Source organism: Notamacropus eugenii, chromosome 5, assembly GCF_028372415.1.
Source record: "Notamacropus eugenii isolate mMacEug1 chromosome 5, mMacEug1.pri_v2, whole genome shotgun sequence".
NCBI classification, from domain to species: domain Eukaryota; kingdom Metazoa; phylum Chordata; class Mammalia; order Diprotodontia; family Macropodidae; genus Notamacropus; species Notamacropus eugenii.
This window is the reverse complement of record NC_092876.1, coordinates 37,771,984-37,792,721: the sequence shown is the minus strand read 5'-3', so window position 1 is coordinate 37,792,721 and position 20,738 is coordinate 37,771,984. Positions and strand designations below refer to the sequence as shown.

The window sequence follows — 20,738 nt, the reverse complement described above, 5'->3', positions numbered from 1 at the left end:
AGTCCTACATCCTGTCATCTAGGTCAGCTGCTTCCTTCTTCAGAGGAAATTAAGGCCAAGTCCATCAGTCAGCAAGCATTTATTAGGGATCTATTGTATGCTAAGAACTAGACTAAGTGCTGAGAAGGAAGGCACTTTTTCTGTAGCACATAAAGTTAGAGAATCCTAGAGTGACCTTTCCAGCATCCCTCAGCCACAAAGGATCTGGGGCGCATCTGAGCCCCCAGCTGGATGGACTACCTCAGGCGCTCCCTCCCTGGACCTTTCCCAGCAAAGGCTTTTCTTCTTTCTTTCAGATCTTGGCTTTGTGACCAGACAGGAATGTTCATCTACATCCAACACAGTTTGTGGCTGTTCTCCAGGGTATTTCTGTGCTGACCTGAAAGATGATGACTGTGAGCTATGCATCCCTCACCAAGTCTGCACCCCTGGCCAATATGTGAAGTCTCCAGGTGAGTCTGCCACATCTCCATCCTCCCAGAGACCCAGAACTATTGTTTCTTCAGGCTGCTTCCCTGGAAACCTGTGAAAACCCCAGCCTTCCTTTGGCTCTGGATGCCTCCTTGGAGGCAGTTGTGGTACAGTGGGAAGATGGTTGGATCTGGTCTGAGAGAACTTGGGTCCAAAACTCAGTCTTGCCCTAATTGTCCATGTGATTCTGCCATTAATTGACCTCTCTGGTCCTCAGTTTCCTCATCTGCCAAATGAGGGTATTGAACAATAATGACCTCTGAAGTGTCTTCCTGATGAAAATTTATCAGTCTCTGATGATGAAGTCTGGTTTCAGGCCCCTTTCTTATCTGCATGGACCTCAGACAGCCTGGAACAAATCTGGAACTAGGCAGAGCTGGGAAAAGGCCTCCCCATTGGTGTCCTCCTCCAATGTGCTTTAGTGGCACAAAGTGACTCTGAATCTTTATTTGTTTTGTCTCTTTAAATGCAATATTTTTAATTGACAAAAACTTATTTTCTCACCTTCTCATCTTTCCTCCCCCACTGGAAAACAAAAATAAAAACTTTTATAGCAAATTTTATATGTAGTCAAACAAAGCACATTCATGTAGTGGCCATGTCCAAGAATACATAACTCCATTAGCACCTTAAGTCCCTCACCTCTCCATCAGGAGGTGACTAGCCTGTTGAAACATGAATCCTCTGGAAGTGTAGTTGGTTATTCCATTGATCTGAGTTCCAGTCTTCCTAAGCTGTTTGGCTTCACACTGTCATTGTTACTGTGTGAACTGTTCTCCTGGTTCTTCTCAGTTCACTCTATATCAGTTCATACATGTTTTTCCATGTTTCACTGAAATCAACCATTTCATCATTTCTTAAGTCACCGTAATATTCCCTTACATTCATGTACAATAATTTGTTCAGCCATTCTCCAGTTAGTGGACACAGCCTTAGTTTCCAGTTCTCTGTCTACAGAAAAATGTAGGCTATAAGTATTCTGGCATATAGGTCCTTTTCCTCTTTCTTTGATGTCTTTGGGGGTAGAGGATCACAAGTGCTATCAGTGGGCCAAAGCATAAAAACTTCTGGGGTGTAGTTGCAAATTACTTTTTAGAATGTGTGATCAAGTCACATTTCTACCAAGTGGACATCAATTCACCTGCTTTCCCATAGTCCCTCCAAGATTTGCCATTTTCCTTATTTTAAGTCTTGTCAGTCTGGTAGGTTTGAGATGGAACCTCAGAGTTGCTTTAATTTGTATTTCTCTAATTATTAGAGAATATTTTCAATATTGCCAGTAATAGGTCTGATTTCTTCCATTGAAAACTCCTTTCTTCTATCTTTTGACCATTTATCATTTGGAGAATGGCTCTTAGTCTTATATATTGAAGCCATTCTGTATGTATCTTGGAAATGAGACTTTTATCAAAGAAACTTGCTGCAAAGATTTCCCACCCACCCTCTTCCCCAGTTACCTGCTTCCTTCTAATTGTAGCTCTTTTAGTTTTGTTTGCATGAATTTTTAAAATTTTATATAATTGAAACTGTCCATTTACCCTCTGTGAGCATCCCTCTTCCTTGTTTGGTCATAAACTCTTCCCCTGTGTACAGAGCTGGTTGGTAGTTTCTCTATTCCTCCTCTTCTTGATTTCTGATGTACCCTGGGTTCTTGTAGGTGATACCCAAAGAGTTCAAACTCTGCAAAATATTCTTGAGTTGACAGCCCTGGGAGACCTCCTCCTAAAGCCCCTGGGGAATTGAGTCACTGACCTGAATCTCAGCCCTGAGGTCAACCCTGACAAAGAACTCAAAAGTCAAGTTACCAGCTGGGAAAATGCCCCCCAAAGGGGAAAAAAACAAGACAATAGAAGGTTACTTTCTTGGTGAGCAGGTATTTCCTTCCACCCTTTCAGATGAGGAGGAACAATTTAGCTCTTCAGAGGAAGACCTAAAAGTCTAGGCTTCTGCAGGCAAAACCTTCAAAAATAAATATGCCATGGTCTCAGGCTATGCAAGAACTCTGAAAGGTTTTTGAAAATCAAGCAAGGGAGGTGGAGGAAAAATTGGGAAGATAAATGAGAGCGATGCAAGAGAAAGGTGAAAAGCAAGTGAACAGCTTGCCAAAGGAAACCCAAAAAAATACTGAAGAAATTAACACCTTAAAAAAATAGAATAACTCAAATGACCAAAGAGATGCAAAAAGCCAAAGAGGAGAAGAATGCTTTAAAAGGCAAAATTAGTCAAATGGAAAAGGAGGTTCAAAAGCTCACTGAAGAAAATAGGCAGGCAACAGCTGGGGCCCATTGTTCTATAGGGGGAACACTCAGTTTAAAGCCTGTGGGGTAATTGAGCAGCTGATCTGAATCTTAGCCATGAGCCAGACCAGGGAGTATAAACTTCTCTCCTTTGATTGTGCCACATTGGAGGAACTGAGAACTTACAGGTCCCCAGAGTATATCCTACTCTTGACAAGTAATTGGATGGGGAAAATGCCCAAAATAGGGAAAAAAAATAAGACTGTAGAAGGTTACTTTCTTGGTGAATGGGTATTCTCTCCCATCCTTTCTGATGAGGAAAAAAACAATGTTTACCATCAGGGGAAGACATAAAAGTCAAGACTTCTGCATCCAAATCCTCAAAAATAAATATGCAATGGTACCAGGCCATGGAAGAGCTCAAAAAGGACTTTGAAAATCAAGTAAGAGAGGTGGAGGAAAAATTGAGAAGAGAAATGAGAGCGATGCAAGAAAATCATGATAAGTGAGTCAACAGCTTGCTAAAGGAGACTCAAAAATGCTGAAGAAAATAACACCTTGAAAAATAGGCTAACTCAACTGGCAAAAGAGATCCAAAAAGAAAATGAGAAAAATACTTTAAAAAGTAGAATTAGCCAAATGGAAAAGAACTTTCAAAAGTTCACTGAAGAAAATAGTTCTTTAAAAATTAGAATGGAACAGATGGAAACTATTGACTTTATGAGAAGCCAAGAAATTACAAAACAAAACAAAACAAAAAGAATGAAAAAATGGAAGATAATGTGAAATATCTCATTGGAAAAGCAATTGACCAGGAAAATTGATCCAGGAGAGACAGTTTAAAAATAATGGGACTACCTGAAAGTCACGATCAAAAACCGAGCCTAGAAATCATTTTTCATGAAATTATCAAGGAAAACTGGCCTCATATTCTATAACCAGAGGGCAAAATAAATATCAAAAAAATCCACCTACCTCCTGAAAGAGATCCCAAAAGGAAAACTCCTAGGAATATTGTAGACAAATTCCAGAGTTTCCAGGTCAAGGAGAAAATATTGCAAGCAGCTAGAAAGAAATTCGAGTATTGTGCAAATACAATCAGGGTAACACAAGATCTAGCAGCTTCTACATTAAGGGATGAAAGGGTTTGGAATATGATATTCCAGAAGTCAAAGGAACTAGCATTAAAACCAAGAATCACCTACCCAGTAAAACTGAGTATAATACTTCTGGGGGAAAATGATCATTCAATGAAATAGAGGATTTTCAAGCATTCTTGATGAAAAGACCAGAGCTGAAAAGAAAATCTGACATTCAAACACAAGAATCAAGAGAAGCATGGAAAAGTAAACAGGAAAGAGAAATCACAAGGGACTTAGTAAATTTGAACTATTTACATTCCTACATAGAATGATAATATTTGTAGTTCTTGAAGTCTTTCCAGTATCTGGTTAGTTGGAGGGATTACACACACACACACACGCACACACACACAGAAGGAGAGAGAGAGAGAGAGCAGAGAGAGAGAGAGAGAGAGAGAGAGAGAGAGAGAGAGAGAGAGAGAGAGCACAGGGTGAGTTGAATAGGAAGGGATCATATCTAAAATAAAAAATTAAAGGGTGAGAGAGGAATATATTAGGAGGAGAAAGGGAGAAATGGAATGGGGCAAATTATCTCTCATAGAAAAGGCAAGACAAAGCTTTTCCAATAGAGGGGGAAGGGGAGAGGTGAGAGGTGAAAAGTGAAGCCTTCTCTCATCACATTTAGCTCAAGGAAAGAATAACATGCACACTCAATTTGGTATGAGAATCTACCTTACACTACAGGAAAGTAGGGGAGAAGGGGATAAGCAGGGTGGGGGGCTGTAGTGTACAGCCTGCATCCTTACATGACTTGGTGATGTGGTGAAGAAGAAAGACACGGGAGGTGGGAGAAGAAAGACCAACTCTGTTTATTGATATGAGGGTCAGGGTATTTATAGACAGAAACTGCAAGCCTACTGTGACATTATGCTAGTCTCCTGCCCTAGTGATTTAATCAGTCTTTTCTTAAAGACTGTGAGCCTAGAGGGCATCTATTTTACATATCCCTTGTTTTCTGTAATTCTCTTGTTTGTCTCATGGAGACAGCAACATCTGGGGGGGCATGGAGAGCCATTCCAGGTGATAATGAGCACAATCTCAAAGAACAGTTTCCCTGAAGGTCTATCCTGATCTAGTCAACCACACTCCACCCTGACCCTCAACAGGGGGCATGATGCAAGGGAGGGCAAATGGGAGGAGGGAGAAATTAGAAGTAAACATTCTTGGGGAAGGATCAAAAGAGAGAATAGAAGAAATTGAGGGCACGATAGGATGGAGGGAAATGTAGTTAGTCTTACACAACATGACTATTATGTAAGCCATTTGCAAAACTACACATATACAGCCTATATTGAATTGCTTGCCTTCTCAGTGGGGATGGGTGGGGAGGGAGGGAGGAAGAGGAGTTTTAGGAACAAATGTTGACAATTGTTTTTGCGTACAACTGGGAAAGAAGAAATACAGGTAATGGGGTATAGAAATTTATCTGACCTTACAGGACAAGAGACAAGGTGGGGATTCAAGGCATATTGGGGTGGGGGGAGGGAAGAGATGGGGAGAAAATTTGGAAGTCAAAATTTTGTGGCAATGAACGCTGAAAACTTAAAACAAATAAAAAGAAAAGAGAGAAGATGAGGATAAGGGAAGGGTGGAGTGTGGCACAAGGGAGGGCATATTGAGGGAAGGGATAATCAGAATTCAAGACCATCAGAATGAGGTGGGGGAGGGGAGAGATTGGGAGAAAATTTGGAACTCAAAATTTTGTGTAAATGAATGTTGAAAACTAAAAATTAATAAATAATCATTTAAAATTTTTTAAAAAAAGGAAGTGATTAGGGAAATTTTAGTCATTACAGTGAGAGTGGTTAAACGTTAAAAAACATTAAAACGTTCCCTCCATGTACATGTGTTCCTCCCTCCCACCCCTAAGAGCTGGATGTTAAACAATTGCTAGCAAAAGGAAAGAAGCATTGGGCAATGTAGGTGGTGCAAAAAAATTTTTACATACACATATACACATCCACATCCGTGTAGATGTACACGTGCATACACATTCACATTCACATACACACACATATACAAACACATACACATATATATACGTATACATATATGTATATATAAATAAGCAAACACATATATGTATATATGTGTATGTATATATGTGTGTGTATATATATATATATGTATAAAACTTTTCTTGCCACAGACCTAGGGAGTATTTAATAAAGTTGTGCCCAATACTACCTGCTCAGATACAGAACTTCTACAGAAGGGATCATCCAATCCATGGACGCTGTCATAGCAGCTGTGTTTGGCTTTCATCCTATTAACTATGCTCAGAACCAAATCTCCCATGTTTCCTTCTCTTTCAGGCACGGAAAGAAGCAACACCATCTGTGAAAAGTGTCAGGCAGGGACATTTTCCCCCAAAGGGACCCTTAGCCAGTGTCTGCCATGGACCAAGTAAGTGTATCACACTCTCTGGGACTTAATGGTTAGTTCTTTTTCCTTTTTCATTCAGAATGTTTTAAACAAAAAATTCTGACCTTAACACAGACTAATTAAAACAAGTGTTTCCATATACCAAGTAGAACAGAAAACTAGAAATGATTATGAGGGATAGGGTGCAGGTAAACGTTTAACAACTGGATCTCTGAAAATAAATATATACAGGACACACTTTTCAGTTTATTCTGCATCAGCAACATTTTCTTTGTCATACCCACTTATCTAAATTATAACAAAAAGGAGATCAGAGAAGATATACATAGAGAATATGTACTAGATAATACAGAGTGAAGGAGCTTTCCCACTGGGAGCAGTAAACCCAGCTTGACCAAGAGAGCATTCTAATTCTCTCCCAAAGGGCAATTTCCCTACATCTCTAGTATAACAAGTTGGGTGAGGACATGATGGAGGCTGCTGGCTCCTCTCATGTGTGTTACCATAGTCTTTCCTTAAGCATACTGAATTGGGGTTAGCCTTTTCCATCTTCTCTCTTGAATCTGGAAGCCAGAGGCAAACTGAGGCGTGAACAATTCCCCAGAAAGACTGGAAGATTGAGGATTCCTGAAAAGGATGGATCAAAGCTGGAGTCCTGCCACAAACTGCCTGGCCAATTCCTGGAGGGCAAGGCATTCATCTCCACCAATAAGAAGAGTTTCTCATACACAGAGATATACCTAGATATTGCTATGCAAATGCTAATTATTGCTGTTATTGGGACAGTAGATACAATAACACCAACAATAATAGCTAACATTGGCATTACACTTCCTAGGTATTATCTCATTTGATATTGAGAAAAACACTAGGAAGTGGGTGTTATTATTAGCCTCATTTACAGATGAGGAAACTGAAGTAAACAGCGGTTATGTAATTTGTTCAAGGTCATGGAGCCAGGAAATGTCTAAACTAAGATCTAAACTTCCATGTTCCAGCCTCTAGACTCAGGGTTCTGTGCCCTGGTGTCCACTGGACCACCTAGCTATCTCTGGTTCTATGATCTTTTTCAGCTGATTTTTAAGTTTAATTGTAAGACATTGATTTCATTCAGTCCTATTCATCTCCATCTTCCTTTTAGCTTAGGCACTGGGGGAACAGGTCCTTCTTTGGAGTCAGGAAGCCTAGAGTTCTGTCTCTTAGACATAGTAAGCTTTGTCTCACAGGCAGGTCACACCCTCTCAGTGGCCTAGACAATAATCTACAGCTTTCAATTCCTGATGATTCCTGCCAGGGAAATTCCCCAAACTGATGAAATGGTAGTTCTGGGCTCCTCAAAAGCAAGAGAAAAAAATTCAATAACCTTGTCTCATGGTTGTATTTTGTCCAAATCTTTTTGGATCCTGCCTCTGGGTGCACTGGCTTTCTAGTCAATTGTAGCACCAATGTGGTATTCACAGCACCTACCATGGCCATGAATATCACGGCACAATTCTGAATCATGAAGTACCACAAACTCTCCATGTGGAAGACAGAACCAAAACATTTATTCAGACACCAGAAAGCCAAATGCATCATAGTAACAAAAATCTATACACAATAACAATGCAGAGAACAACACCATCCCCAAGCCTGCCTCTTGTTAGGCTTCCTACAAACCAGCTGCCTTAAACAAAATTACAAACAAATCCCTTCACTCATGCTAGCCAGCAGCTTGAATCTTTCCTAGCTCTGATTGTTCTCATGATGAACTTCCTCTCAGCTTTGCTCTAGCTTTGCCTCTTCCTGCTCTGCCCATTCAGCAAACTCTGATCTAAGTAAGAGGAGAAACATCAGTTGTGCATGTGTGGGCTGAGCCAAGATAATAAAAATGAAAATTCTGCCTAAATTAATTTACTTGTTCAGTGCCATACCAATCAAACTAACAGATAATTATTTTCTATAGCTAGAAAAAATAATATCAAAATTCATCTGGAAGAACAAAAGGTTCAGAATATCAAGGGAACTAATGAAAAGAAATACTAGGGAAGGTTTCCTAGCTCTACTGGATTTCACATTGTATTATAAAGCAGCAATAAAGCACTTGGTACTGGCTAAGAAACAGAAGGGTTGACCTGTGGAATACGTTGGGTACCCAAGACACAGCAGTCAATGAACATCGCAATCTACTGTTTAATAAACCCAAGGACCCCAGCTTCAGGAATAAGAACTAACTGACAAAAATTACTGGGAAAACTGGATAACAGTTAACATAGACCAATGCCTGATACCATACACAAGATAAAAGTCCAAACAGATACATTATCTAGGTATAAAGATTGATACTAGAAAAAAAATTAGTGGAGCAAGGAATAGTGTATTTATCAGATTTGTGGAGGAGGGAAGAGTTTTTGACTAAATAAGATGTAGAAAGCATTATGAAGTGCAAAATGGATAATTTTGATTACATCAAACTGAAAAGTTTTTGCACAACCAAACACAATGCAACCAAGATTAGGAGGGAAGCAGAAAACTGAGAAATAATTTTTGCAACTAGTGTCTGTGATAAAGGCTTCATTTCTTAAATATATACAGAACTGAGTCAAATGTATAAGAAAACAAGTCATTCCCCAATTGAGAAATAGTCAAAGGATATGAACAGGCAGTTTTCAAAGGAAGAAATCAAAGCCATCTTTAGTCACATGAAAAAATGCTCTAAATCACTATTGATTAGTGAGATGCAAATCAAAACAACTCTGAGATACCACATCACACCTCTCAGATAGGCTAATATGACAAAACAGGATGATGATAAATGTTGGGAAAGAAGTGGAGAGTTGGAACACCAATGCATTGTTGGTGGAGCTGTGAGCTGATCCAGCCATTCTGGAAAGCAATTTGGAACTATGCCCAAAGAGCCATAAAATGTGCATATCTTTTGACCCAGCAATACCACTTCTAGGACTGTATCCCTAAGAGATCATAAAAGTGGGAAAGGGTCCCACATGTACAAACATATTTATAGCACAAATTATGTTATGAATGTAATGGAATGCTATTGTGCTGTAAGAAATGATGAACAGGAAGACCTCAGAGAGGTCTGGAAAGACTTATATGAACTGATGCTGAGTGAAAGGAGCAGAACTAGGAGAACTTAATACACAGTAAAAACCATAGTATGTGAAGATTTTTTCTGGTAGACTTAGAACTTCGTTGCCATGCAAGGACTTAAAAAATTCCCAGTGTTCTCTTAAGGCAAAATGCCTTCCACATCCAGAGAAAGAGTTATGGAATTTGATCCTAGAATGTAGCAGATCATTTTATTTTGTATTATATTTTCATTTGTTTTATGATTTCTCCCATCATTTTAATTCTTCTGTGCAACATGATTAAGGTGAAAATTTATTTAATAAGAATGTATGTGTAGAACTTATATAAAATTGTATGCCATCTCAGGTAGGAAGAGTGGGGAGAGGGGAGAAGGAAGGAGAAGGAGGGAGAAGAGAATATAAGTTATATGAAAGTGGTTGTAGAACACTGAAAACAAATAAAATAATTTTAAAAAATAAAAATTAATTCTTCTGTTATTTCTCTTTCCATATTTTTAAAGTCATTGGTCAGTTTTTCTTCTATTTCTCTAATTTAGGTTCTAAAATCCTTCCTGAGTTCTTCTGGGAAGGCTCTTTGTGCTTCAGAACAGTTCATATTCCCTTCTGGAGTTTCAGGTTGGAGAACAGTCTCAATGCTGACCTTTTTGGTATTTCTGTTTTGGTCCTTTTCCCGATAGAAAGATTCTGTGGTCCTTTCTTTTCTGCTTTGCTTCTTACTCATGATAATAACCCTTTTACTGGCTTTTAAAGTAGATCTCTGCATCTGTGGCAAAAGGAGCTGTCCCACAGTTCTTGTGCTGAAAACTTGAGGCTTTGTGTGTTGTGGCCTCTGGTTCTTTCATCTAGAAGCTAACCTGCTGCAGCTTACGTGGTGCTGAGCAGGCTGGTGTTGGAAAGGAAAGGCCAGGTTAGGTCTTCTTGGGTTTTCTCGGAGTTGTCCTGGAGCTAGCTGTGTTAAGTGTGAAGGAGGGGTGCTCTGGACAATGGAGGTCTCCTCTGCTGAAGTAGAGCATAGGCAAGCTCAGTGGTTGGTGATCCTGTCTACGTTAGTGTTTTTCTGATTTCCCTGGGGTGATGAGTCACACCTGGGGTCCTGGTGTTGGCGGTTGCTGGCTTTACCCCCATGAGGCCCAGGATCTTCTCCTGGTTTGTTGAGGTAGGGCTGTTTTAGACAGCTGTGATCCTGCACTAGACCCTCTTCAGCCACAGCAAGAGTTAACCACCTTAGCAACCTTTCTAGCATCATGGGCTCAGAGTTTATTTACACCTTCTGCTGTTCCCACTGTTGCAGGGTTTTTCCCAGGGAGATATTCAATGTGCTCATCAAGGTCAACAAGCAGAGGGAGATACTAATAACAGATCACTCCGCCATCTTGGCTCCCAGAACTGGAAATGAACAATCACTTTAATCAAACACATATACCAACAGAGAAAATACAAACAGTACCAACAGGCAGGGCTTCCAACTATCTGACCACAGGCAATACATACATCACAGATCAAGAGATAGATCCAACTGTCAGACCATTACATACATAGATAGTTACCGAAGAGAGAAGCACAGACATCTGGGTTTTCAAAGCCAGCAGGGCTCCTTACTGGCTTCACAGAGTCTCATCTGGCCTAAGCGCAGCAACACTCTCCCAATGATTAAGCCCCAAAGCAAAACCTCACTGCAGAGTATATATAGAGCCAGAAGGCCTTACAACCATATGTTTCAGTGCCTAATTACCAAAAGGTGTGAGAGCCTTCAAGCAAGCAAACCTCCCCATGAGAAAACTTTCCTTAATAGTCACACCTGAGATCTAATGGGTGGGAAAGATTTTTACATGCCATTATAGTCATCTCCAGTCACCCTGAAGAATTTTTGGTCACTGGAGCCAGATGGTTCTGGAGGAGAAAGTGAGGGTGTTGACCTTGCATATTCCTGCCTCATTCAAATCAAAGTCAACTGCAAGTTATGTCATCATATTCCTGATGCCATGGCCCTCTTCAAAAATGAAAGACAAACACAACAACAAATAAATTTTGTCTCACATGCAGGTCACACCCTCTCAGTGCAGTAGTCAACAATCTAAATCTCTCAATAATTGACAATTCCTATTTCAGGGGAAGGCATTTCTCCACCAGGTAACTTCCCAAATTGATGAAATGGCAGTTCTAGGCCTCGCCAAAAAAAAACCCAAAGCAAAACAACGTTGTCTCATGGCTCTAATTTATCTGAATTTCTGAATCCTGCCCCTGGGCATAATAGTTTTCTAGCCAATTCAACTTGTGTGCCCTCCCTCTTGGCTTTGTGTGTTATCTACACATTGGTGAGATATGAGCTTCTGCTTTTCCTACTTCTCTTCCCCTACATAGGATGCTCTCCCTCTCTTTCTTTCAGCTTCTTTGGCAACTGTGTTGTATGCTGAACTGCAACTGATAGAGGAGTTGGATAATTCAGGGATGAAGGGAATAAATTCACGTTCAATGACAGTATCCTTTTCTGTCCTCCTAGTTGCACAGCCCAGGGTTCATCTGAAGAAAAGCCAGGCACTGACACCACAGATGCATTGTGCTCACCACAGAGTAAGCCTGTACTCACATTTATCATCATTCCCTTCATTATCATCATTGTCATTGCCATCGTCATTTTGGGAGTGTGGTTTGTTAGAAGGAAAATGAACCAAAAAAGAGGTAAGCAGAGACATGAAGATGGTGGAGCACTTTGGGGTACTTTGCCCCAGAATACTGAATTAAGAGGGAGGGCTGTGACCAAAATTGGAGTCTTTTAGGACTGTGGGAACAGCAGTTCTCAGTACCTAAGTCATACATTCATTCCGTGAACCTAGAGAAATGCTAGCTAGAAAGCCAGGAAATGGTTCACCCTGTGCCCATCCTTCCTCCTTCTTCCCCAACCCCCTTCACAACTTAACTGAGGATGAACTTGACCCAAAGTCAGTTTGTGGTACTTGTCCCCAGTCACAGAAATAGATAGGTGTATTTCTGCAATTAATCACGAACCTGTTAAATTCAGACAACGTCATGCCAAATGAGATGTCTTATCATCACAGCTTTGTGAAGTGAATTGGGAAAACATTCCTTTCTCCAAAGGGAGATAATGACTGTCAGCAGAGATAGATATGAAATAAGTGAAAAGGGAGCAAGAGAGAGAGAGAAAGACAGGAGACAGAGAGACAGAGACAGAGAGACAAACACAGACACAGACAGAGAGACAGAGACAGAGATATAGAGAGAGAGACAGATATATATATGTGTGTATATATATATATATATATATATATATATATATATATACATATATACACAGAAAGACAGAGAGAGAAAGAGAGAGAGAGAGACAGAGAGAGAAACAGAGAGAGATATAGATTGTTGATTGTTGTCTGGATAGAACAGTGAATGGATGGATTGAAATATTGAAAGATTATAGGTAGATGGCTAGATAAATGGAAGAATGTGAACCAGAAATATCACTATTAGGTCTGTTTTCCAAGGTGATCATAGGAAAAGGAACAGAACCTATATGTCCTAAAATATTTGGAGCAGATGCCTTTTTCATGGGAAAGAATTTAGAAATTGAGGGGATGCCCATCAATTGGGGAATGGCTGAATAAGTTGTGATACATGACTATAATGAAATACTACTGTGCTTTCAGAAAGGATGAGCTGGTTAATTTTAGAAAAATATGGAAAGACTAGTATGATATAGTGAAAAGTGAAGGGAACAGAACCAAGAGAATGTTGTATACAATAAAAGTAGTAGTTTGAAGAATGACTCTGAATGAATTAGTTATTTCTGAGTATTATAAATTTTCAAATGAACTGTAAAGGACCTTGAATGAAGATGCAATCCACCAGCAGAGAAAGAGTTGGAAAAAATGAGTACACATACTGTAGTTTTACATATATTTATAAATCTACTTCAGATGGTGGCCTTCTCTAGTGCACTGTGAGAAGGAGGGAAGGAGAGTGGTAACTTAAAATGTAACCAACAAAAATAAATACAATTAAATAAAAAAGATAGATGGAAGGAAGGGTAGAAAGAGAGATGACAGAGAAAATGAAGGATGGAAGGATGGTTGAAAGAAAGGACGTATGAGTGAATGGATAGACAGTGAATGGATAGTGGAACAACAGATGATAGATGGATAGATGATAGATGAATAGATAGGTTATAAATAGGTAAAACATTTATTAAGCACTTACTATATGCCAGGTACTGTGCACTTAAATATGGGCTACACATGCCAACTCAATTCAGATAGGATTTATTAAGCTCCTACCATGCGCAGGCACGGTGTTAGTCACAAATACACACTCAAAGAATGTCAATTCAGCTACGGAATTTATCTCAGGAACTATTTATCAATCACCTACTCTGTGCAGAGCAGTGAACTCAGGAACTAAGGTGAATGCCGAAAAACATTGTTAAGTTCTTCCTCTATATAGATACTACACAACAGTAGGAGTATAGGGTGTGTTCAGGGAAGACCAGTACTTTTGGTGTGATGGCTGCCAAGCCCTTTGTGGGGGTCTTTCCAACTTTGGTGTCCACCTGTTCCACCTAGCTCTCACCTGTGGCTCCAAGAAGCTGCTGCATGCACAAGGGCCACATCCTGTTAAGCCATTTCGGCAGACAGGTCAAACCAGGGTATACAAGGGTTCTCAAACCCATTGAGGAGTTGGAGGGGTCGGGGAGTGTCTACCTAAAGCATGTGAAGACTTGCTCTGGTGGAATGGGCAGATGAGAATAATTTGTTCTAATGGCCATGAAGGCAGCTGAAGCAGGCAATATGAAGTCCTTAGAGCTTGGTCAGACAGAGAAGATCCCAAGGTATCATCCATACCATTTCACTATTATGCCTCAAAGTCCTGTGGCAACAGGCAAGTGATGAAACAGCAGGTCTGGATACACTGGGAGCTATAGTCACAATGCTGCACACAGGTGACCCAGGCCATAGAGTTATTTTTCACTGGAAGCAGCAGTGGGACTGAGTAGCCCCCTGGCTGTCTGAACAGCCTTTTAAGGATCACACTGCTCACCTTCTGGTATGAGGAAACGGGCTAGAAAATGTGCCCTAAGCATTGTCTGCTTACCCAATCCTGGCCTTATTACTGTGACAGGCAATGAATTGCACTATATGGTCGAAACACACACACACACACACACACACAAAAGTAGAAAAACATTTGCAAAGGTGATTCCACTCAGCAGCAGCACATGGAAAGTGTGCACACTAATAGACAACACAAAATCCAGTAGACCTTAAAGAAGAAGTCCTCTTCTTGCAAGAGAACACAACAGATATCACATCCAAATAACAACCCTGAGTGAAACAAAGTTGGCAAATGAAGGCCAGCCTACTGGAGTTGGAGCTGGATACACCTTTTTCTCGAGTGGGCACAGTGAAGGAGAGCACTACGAAGCTGGCATGGGTTTTGCAATCAAAACTAATCTAATTAGTAAGCTGGTATGCCTGCCAAAAGGAGTGAATGACAGGCTCATGACAATGCGATTGCTAGTCACAGGAAATCACCATGCCACCATCATCAGTGTCTATGTTCCCACCATAACAAACCCTGATGAAGTCAAAGAAAAATTTTATGAAGACCTAGGGACTTCTATTGACAATGTGCCAAAAGAGGACAAGCTTATAACTCTGGGCAACTTTAATGCTAGAGTAGGCTCAGACAACTTGACTTGTCAGGGAGTTCTAGGGAGGAGTGGAGTTGGAAACAGCAAAAACAATGGTCATTTACTGCTGAAGACTTGTGCATCTCATGACCTTCTCATCACCAACACTGTCTTCCATTCACCTAAATGCAATAAAACTTCATGGATGCACCCTCTCAGCAAACATTGGCATCTAATAGAGTATGTGATTTTAAGGAGAAGAGACAGACAAGATGTGAGAGTAACAAAGGCAATGTGTGGTGGAGAATGCTAGACTGATCACAGACTTATCCTTTCCAAGATAAATATTTGCATTCACCAAAAACACTACCCCCAAGGAAAAATGACTACCAGAAGAATTAATGTCAACAAATTAGAGCTGTTCTCTGAGCGTGAACAGTTTGTTGCTGACTTCAAGGGAAAGTTGAGCCAACACACAGTTGGCAACAGTGGAGCAGAAAAACCGTGAACAGCTTTCAGAGATTTGGTGTACAGCACTGTATTTGCTCTTGTGGGTCAGAACACTCTCAAACCCCAAGACTGGTTTGATGAAAATGATTGGAAAATTCAGAAGCTCTAAATGAAAAGCGAGAACTCCACAGGATTTACCAGCAGGATAGTTCATCCACCTCTAAGAATGCAGCATTTCATTCCATCAAAAGCAAAGTACAAGCAAAGCTTAGAAAGATGGGAGATTCCTGGCTCAGTAAGAAGGCAGATGAAATTCACTTTTATGCTGATAGTAACAATCCAAAGTGCTTTTAGGATTCCCTGAAAGCTATTTATGGACCAAAAATCTATGGTACATCAAAACTGCTCAGTGCTGATGGAGCCACGTTGATTAGTGATAAGGACATGATCCTAGAGAAATGGGCTGAACATTTCCGTAGTGTTCTCAACAGATCATCATCAATTAATGCTGAAGCCACTGACCATTTAACTCAGGTTGAAGTCAATCCCTCCTTAGCTGAACTTCCAACTGAAGAAGAGATTTTGAGGGCCATTAGGCTCCTTTCATGTGGCAAAGCACCTGGTGCTGATTCTATTCCAGCTGAGATTTACAAGGTAGAGAGACCATTGTTCATACAAAAGCTGATTGAAATTTTCCAGGTTATATGGGAAGAGTAAGTTATCCCCCAGGAGTTCAAGAATGTCTTCATTTTCCATCTCTGTAAGGGTAAAGGGAATAGATTGCCTTGCAGCAATCGCAGGGGGAGTCTCTCTCTTAGTCTTTGCTGGCAAAATTCTTGCTAGAGTCTTCCTTAATAGGCTGATCCTTCACCTGGAAGATGGTCATATACCTGAGAGCCAGTGTGGCTTCTGAAAGGGCCAAGGAGCAGTCGATGTGGTGCTTGCTATCTGACAGCTCCACCAAAAATTCCAGGAGCAGGACAGAGATCTGTACATAATGTTGTAGATCTGACCAAAGTCTTTGACACTGTTACTCTTGAGGGCTTATGAAAGATTATGTCAAAACTTGGTTGCCTGGACAAGTTCATCAATATTGCATATCAGTTTCCTAATGGCATGTTTGCCTAGGTTCTGGATAATGGACTACGCTCTCGTGCTTTCTCAGTCACCAATGCAGTGAAACAGGGCTGTGTGTTTGCTCCCATGCTTTTTACCATGTTTTCACTCATTTTGACAAATGCCTCCAAAGAGGATGAACCCGGCATCAAGGTCAACTACCGTATTAATGGCAAGTTCTTCAATTTAAAAAGGCTACAAGCCAAGACCAAAGTGGAGGGAGTGTTGGTGCATGCTTTTTCTGTTTGCAAATGATCGTGCACTCAGTGCAGCCTCTGAAACTGAGATGCAACAAAGTATGGATCAATTCTCTGTTGCCTGTGGTAATTTTGACCTAATAATTAACACTAATAAAACACAGGAGCTCCATCAGCCACCACCACACCATGTATACTTGGAACCATCGATTCTAGCCAATGGAGAACTTTTGAATGCTGTTGATAAGTTCACTTAGTTTGGTTGTGCACTTTCCAGGGATGTACACTTTGATTGAAGTATGCATTGTCAGAACTAGCTCAGTATTTGGGAGGCTCTGAAGAAATGTTTGGGAGATAAGAGACATTAGACTGACTACAAACTGAAGGTCTACAGAGCCATTCTGCTGACCTCATTGGTATATGCTTGTGAAACATGGACGGTCTACCAAGGCCATGCCAGGAAACTGAAGCACTTCCATTTGAATTGTCTTAGGAAGATTCTGAAGATCACCTAGCAGGATCAGGTACCAGACACTGAAATCCTTGCCTGAGCTGAACTGCCAAGTATTCAAACTGTGCTTCAGAGAGTGCAACCCACATTGTTTGAATGCAAAATGTACACTTGCCCAAAAGACTACTTTATGGAGAACTCGAATGGGGCAGGTGATCACATGTGGCCAGAAGAAACAATACAAGGACACTCTCAAAGTCTCTCTCAAGAACTTTGGATTTGACTGTGCAGCATGGGAGACAGTGGCACAGGACCGCTCAGTGTGGTGTGCCCACATTAGAAAGGTTGCTGTGCTGTTTGAGCAAAGCAGAATTGAGATAGCAGAAAGTAAGTGCAGGATGCACAAATTTGGGATATCCATCCCAAATATTCACATGGACTATCTGTGCCCAACTTGTGGTAGAGCATTCTGAGCTCCTATTTTTCTGATCAGCCACTGTCAGACACACTGAAATTTTACTTTACAATGGTGAAGTCATTTTGGTCCTCTTCGAAGACGAAGGACAACAACCAGCCATAAAACAGTAAAGCAGTTCCCATTTACAAAGACCCCATTGACTTGGGGAGGGGGCAGGGGAAGTTGGCATTCACCATGGTCATATAGAAGCAGTCTATGTACAAAATACATTCAAGATCCCATTTTAGCAAGAGTGGGGAAGGAGAACACATCAGAATAGGACTTCCTCAAAGATCAGGACTCTCTCTCTTTTGTCTTAGTATTGCTAGCACCAACATGGTTCCTGATATACAGTAGGTACTTAATAAATGCTATTATATTGACTGATGCAGTCTTTCCCCTTGTGGAACTCATAAAAGTATCTAATTGATATTAAATGCCTTTACTTTGTCAATTTCAAGTTTAGTTAAATGCACTCCTTGTGTTCCCTGTTGGAATATAAGATCCTTGAGAAGAGAGATTGTTTTGTTCTTCATACTTATAACCCTAGAACTCCTCACAGTCCTGGCACATAGAGGGCACTTAATAAGTGCATATTGATTGATTAAATGATTGCCCGAAATCACTGAGTGGTGTCAGACGCATTGTATGAACTGTCTTTTTGACTCAGAATTCAGGTTTCTGTCCACTGCACCCCATATCAGAGTTTCTGTACTTCTATTTATCCTTTCATTATATGTCTGAAAAATGCATCTATCTTGCTTCCTGACATTTACCTCCCTTGCATTTCAGCTTACAGCATAGAAAGAAGGGTGAGTAGCGTTTTACAGACTTATGGGTTGATCAGTTGGGTTAACTAATCTAAAATTTTTCAGTTAATTTTACTACCTGGGGGCCCTAGCTCTTCTACTGAGAACATCTCTTCTATATACCTTTGGTCTATGAAAACAAGCACTGAATGTAACAACTTGGCCAGTGATTTCTAAATCTATCCTTCCATTAAGTAGGAGAAACCTTCCATAGAAACAGAAGGATTCCACACACCCTATTTTAGGAGGGATGTTGATAAGAGAGGAAGGTGGCCAAAATGGTAACAGGACTCAGATTCCTTCCACGTAAGTATTGAATGAAAGATGTGGGCATGTTTAGTCAGGAGCAGGGAGGGATCAAAGGGGGACACACCATAGGTGACTTCAGGTTTTCCTTAGATTTTCCTGTTCTGTTTAGCCCCAGAGGTTAGAACCAGCACCAGTGGGTGGGAGTCACAAAGAGGGTAATTTATGATTAGTCTGAAAGTCAGGAAAAGTTTTCTAAGCACTCGAGCTGCTGTGAAGTAGCAGCTGTTGTCTCAGGAAGGGGCCAGCTATTCTTGACTGAATGCCTTCTAATGGCAAGTTTTGGAGAACTGAGAAGGAAGATTCTGGCTCAGGTTTGGATAGGGTCATTGCCTCTGATATCCCTTTCTGCTCTAAATCTATGATTCCATGACAGGGAAAGGTCATGGGAAGTCCTGGAATTGAGGGGTTTTAGGTAAGGTTGTTGTTTGATCTTGGATAAATAACTTTTCTTTTTTTCTGAGTTTCATAATTCTCATGTGATACATAAGACATGGATCAGTTATTATAGTTAAACAGAGAGAAAGAGGGAAGGAGGGAGGGAGAGAGGGAGGGAGGGAGGAAGTGAGAGAGAGAGAGAGAGAGAGAGAGAGAGAGAGAGAGAGAGAGAGAGAGAGAGAGAGAGAGAGAGAGAGAGAGAATCTGAAAAATGTAGAACAGCCTCCAACTGGCTATACTTTCCTGTTTCAGAATGAAGCATCAAACCATAGAAACAACCGTGATGCCCTTGAGGCTGATGGGGGAGACATCAGTTCCCCTGTGCAGGAGACTAGACTACAGGAAGAATCAGCTCCACTAAGGGAAAAAATGTCCAAGAGTCAGGACAATCCAGAAACTTGGTTATGCTCTTAGAAGTACAGTAAGTGCCAAGGCGAAGTCATACTCTCTTTTTGTCTTTGGAACAAAGCTCATTGCCAGCAATTGTGACCATCTCCTGCTTACACCTCCTCCTAGTTTTGCAGCCAGAAGTACTTCAGATGGCAAACGACATCTAATTCAGTTCAAAAGTTTCACCAGCAAGTCCAAATTCTCATGTTCTATCCAAGAACAGAGTGTGGCAGACCACAGAGTCGAGTTCTGAGAGCTGAGATGAGCTATGAATATGTGCTTGGAATGACAAGAATTTGCTTACCAACGACCAGCATGAAGGAAGTGACTGGTTACCATAATGTTTATTTCTTATTTATTTTTTATACATTCATTTACTATATTTTGTCAGTTGTTAAGTTGTGGGGCTCGTTGTGAATTTATTTCAAGTTTCTTTGGTAAAGATACTGTAAGAGCAAAGAAAATACACAGCAAGTAATAGAAACTTAAAATGTGAATGAAGAGAATTTATGCATAAATTGGACAAGGACAGCAGATTCTTTTCCTATTTTATTTTATTATATTACATTTTTATTAATTTCTTTGTTTTCAGTTTTCCTACAGTGACTTCCATAATTATTAGATTTTCTCCCTCTTGCTCCTTTCTCCCTCCCTGAGGTGGTATGCAATTTTAAATAGTTTATCCACATACATTCTGATTAAACACACTTTTATATTAGTCATGTTGCACAGAAGAATTAAAATGAATGGGAGAAAACATGAGAAAAACAAAACAAAACAAAACATTACAAAAGAGAAGATATTCTGCTTCATTCTGTGTTCCAATTCCATAGGTTTTTTTTTCTGAATCTGGATGGCATTTTGCCTCAAGAATCCTTGGGAATGTTTTAGGTCTTTGCATTGCTGTGAAAGGCCAAATCTACCAGAAAAATTCCTCACACACTGTGGTTATTACTATGTATAATGTTTTCCTGGTTCTGCTACTTTCACTCAGCATCAGTTCATATAAGTCCTTCCAGGCCTCTCTGAAATCTTCCTGTTCATCATTTCTTATAGCACAGTAGTATTCCATTACATGCATACACCACAACTTGTTCAGCTATTCTCCAATTTATGGGCATCCCTGGATATCCAGGTCTTGGCCACCATAACGAAAGTGGCT

The 20,738-nt window shown here is 40.4% G+C and overlaps 1 protein-coding gene across 3 annotated transcripts in view; it reads left to right on the top strand.

Moving 5' to 3' along the window:
- The window catches only part of LOC140504067 (tumor necrosis factor receptor superfamily member 5-like), a 48,952-nt gene extending 28,885 nt beyond the window's left edge, over nt 1–20,067 (top strand). For 2 of the 3 annotated variants that reach the window (XM_072608597.1, XM_072608600.1), the window contains exons 4-9: nt 297–452; nt 6,166–6,256; nt 11,825–12,003; nt 18,426–18,445; nt 18,641–18,748; nt 19,439–20,067. In XM_072608597.1, the coding sequence (XP_072464698.1) occupies nt 297–452; nt 6,166–6,256; nt 11,825–12,003; nt 18,426–18,445; nt 18,641–18,727 (533 nt within the window). In that variant the 3' untranslated portion in view covers nt 18,728–18,748; nt 19,439–20,067. The remainder of the gene's footprint in view (nt 1–296; nt 453–6,165; nt 6,257–11,824; nt 12,004–18,425; nt 18,446–18,640; nt 18,749–19,438) is intronic. The other variant, XM_072608598.1, reaches the window with a different exon arrangement.
- The last annotated feature ends 671 nt before the right edge of the window (nt 20,068–20,738 follow it).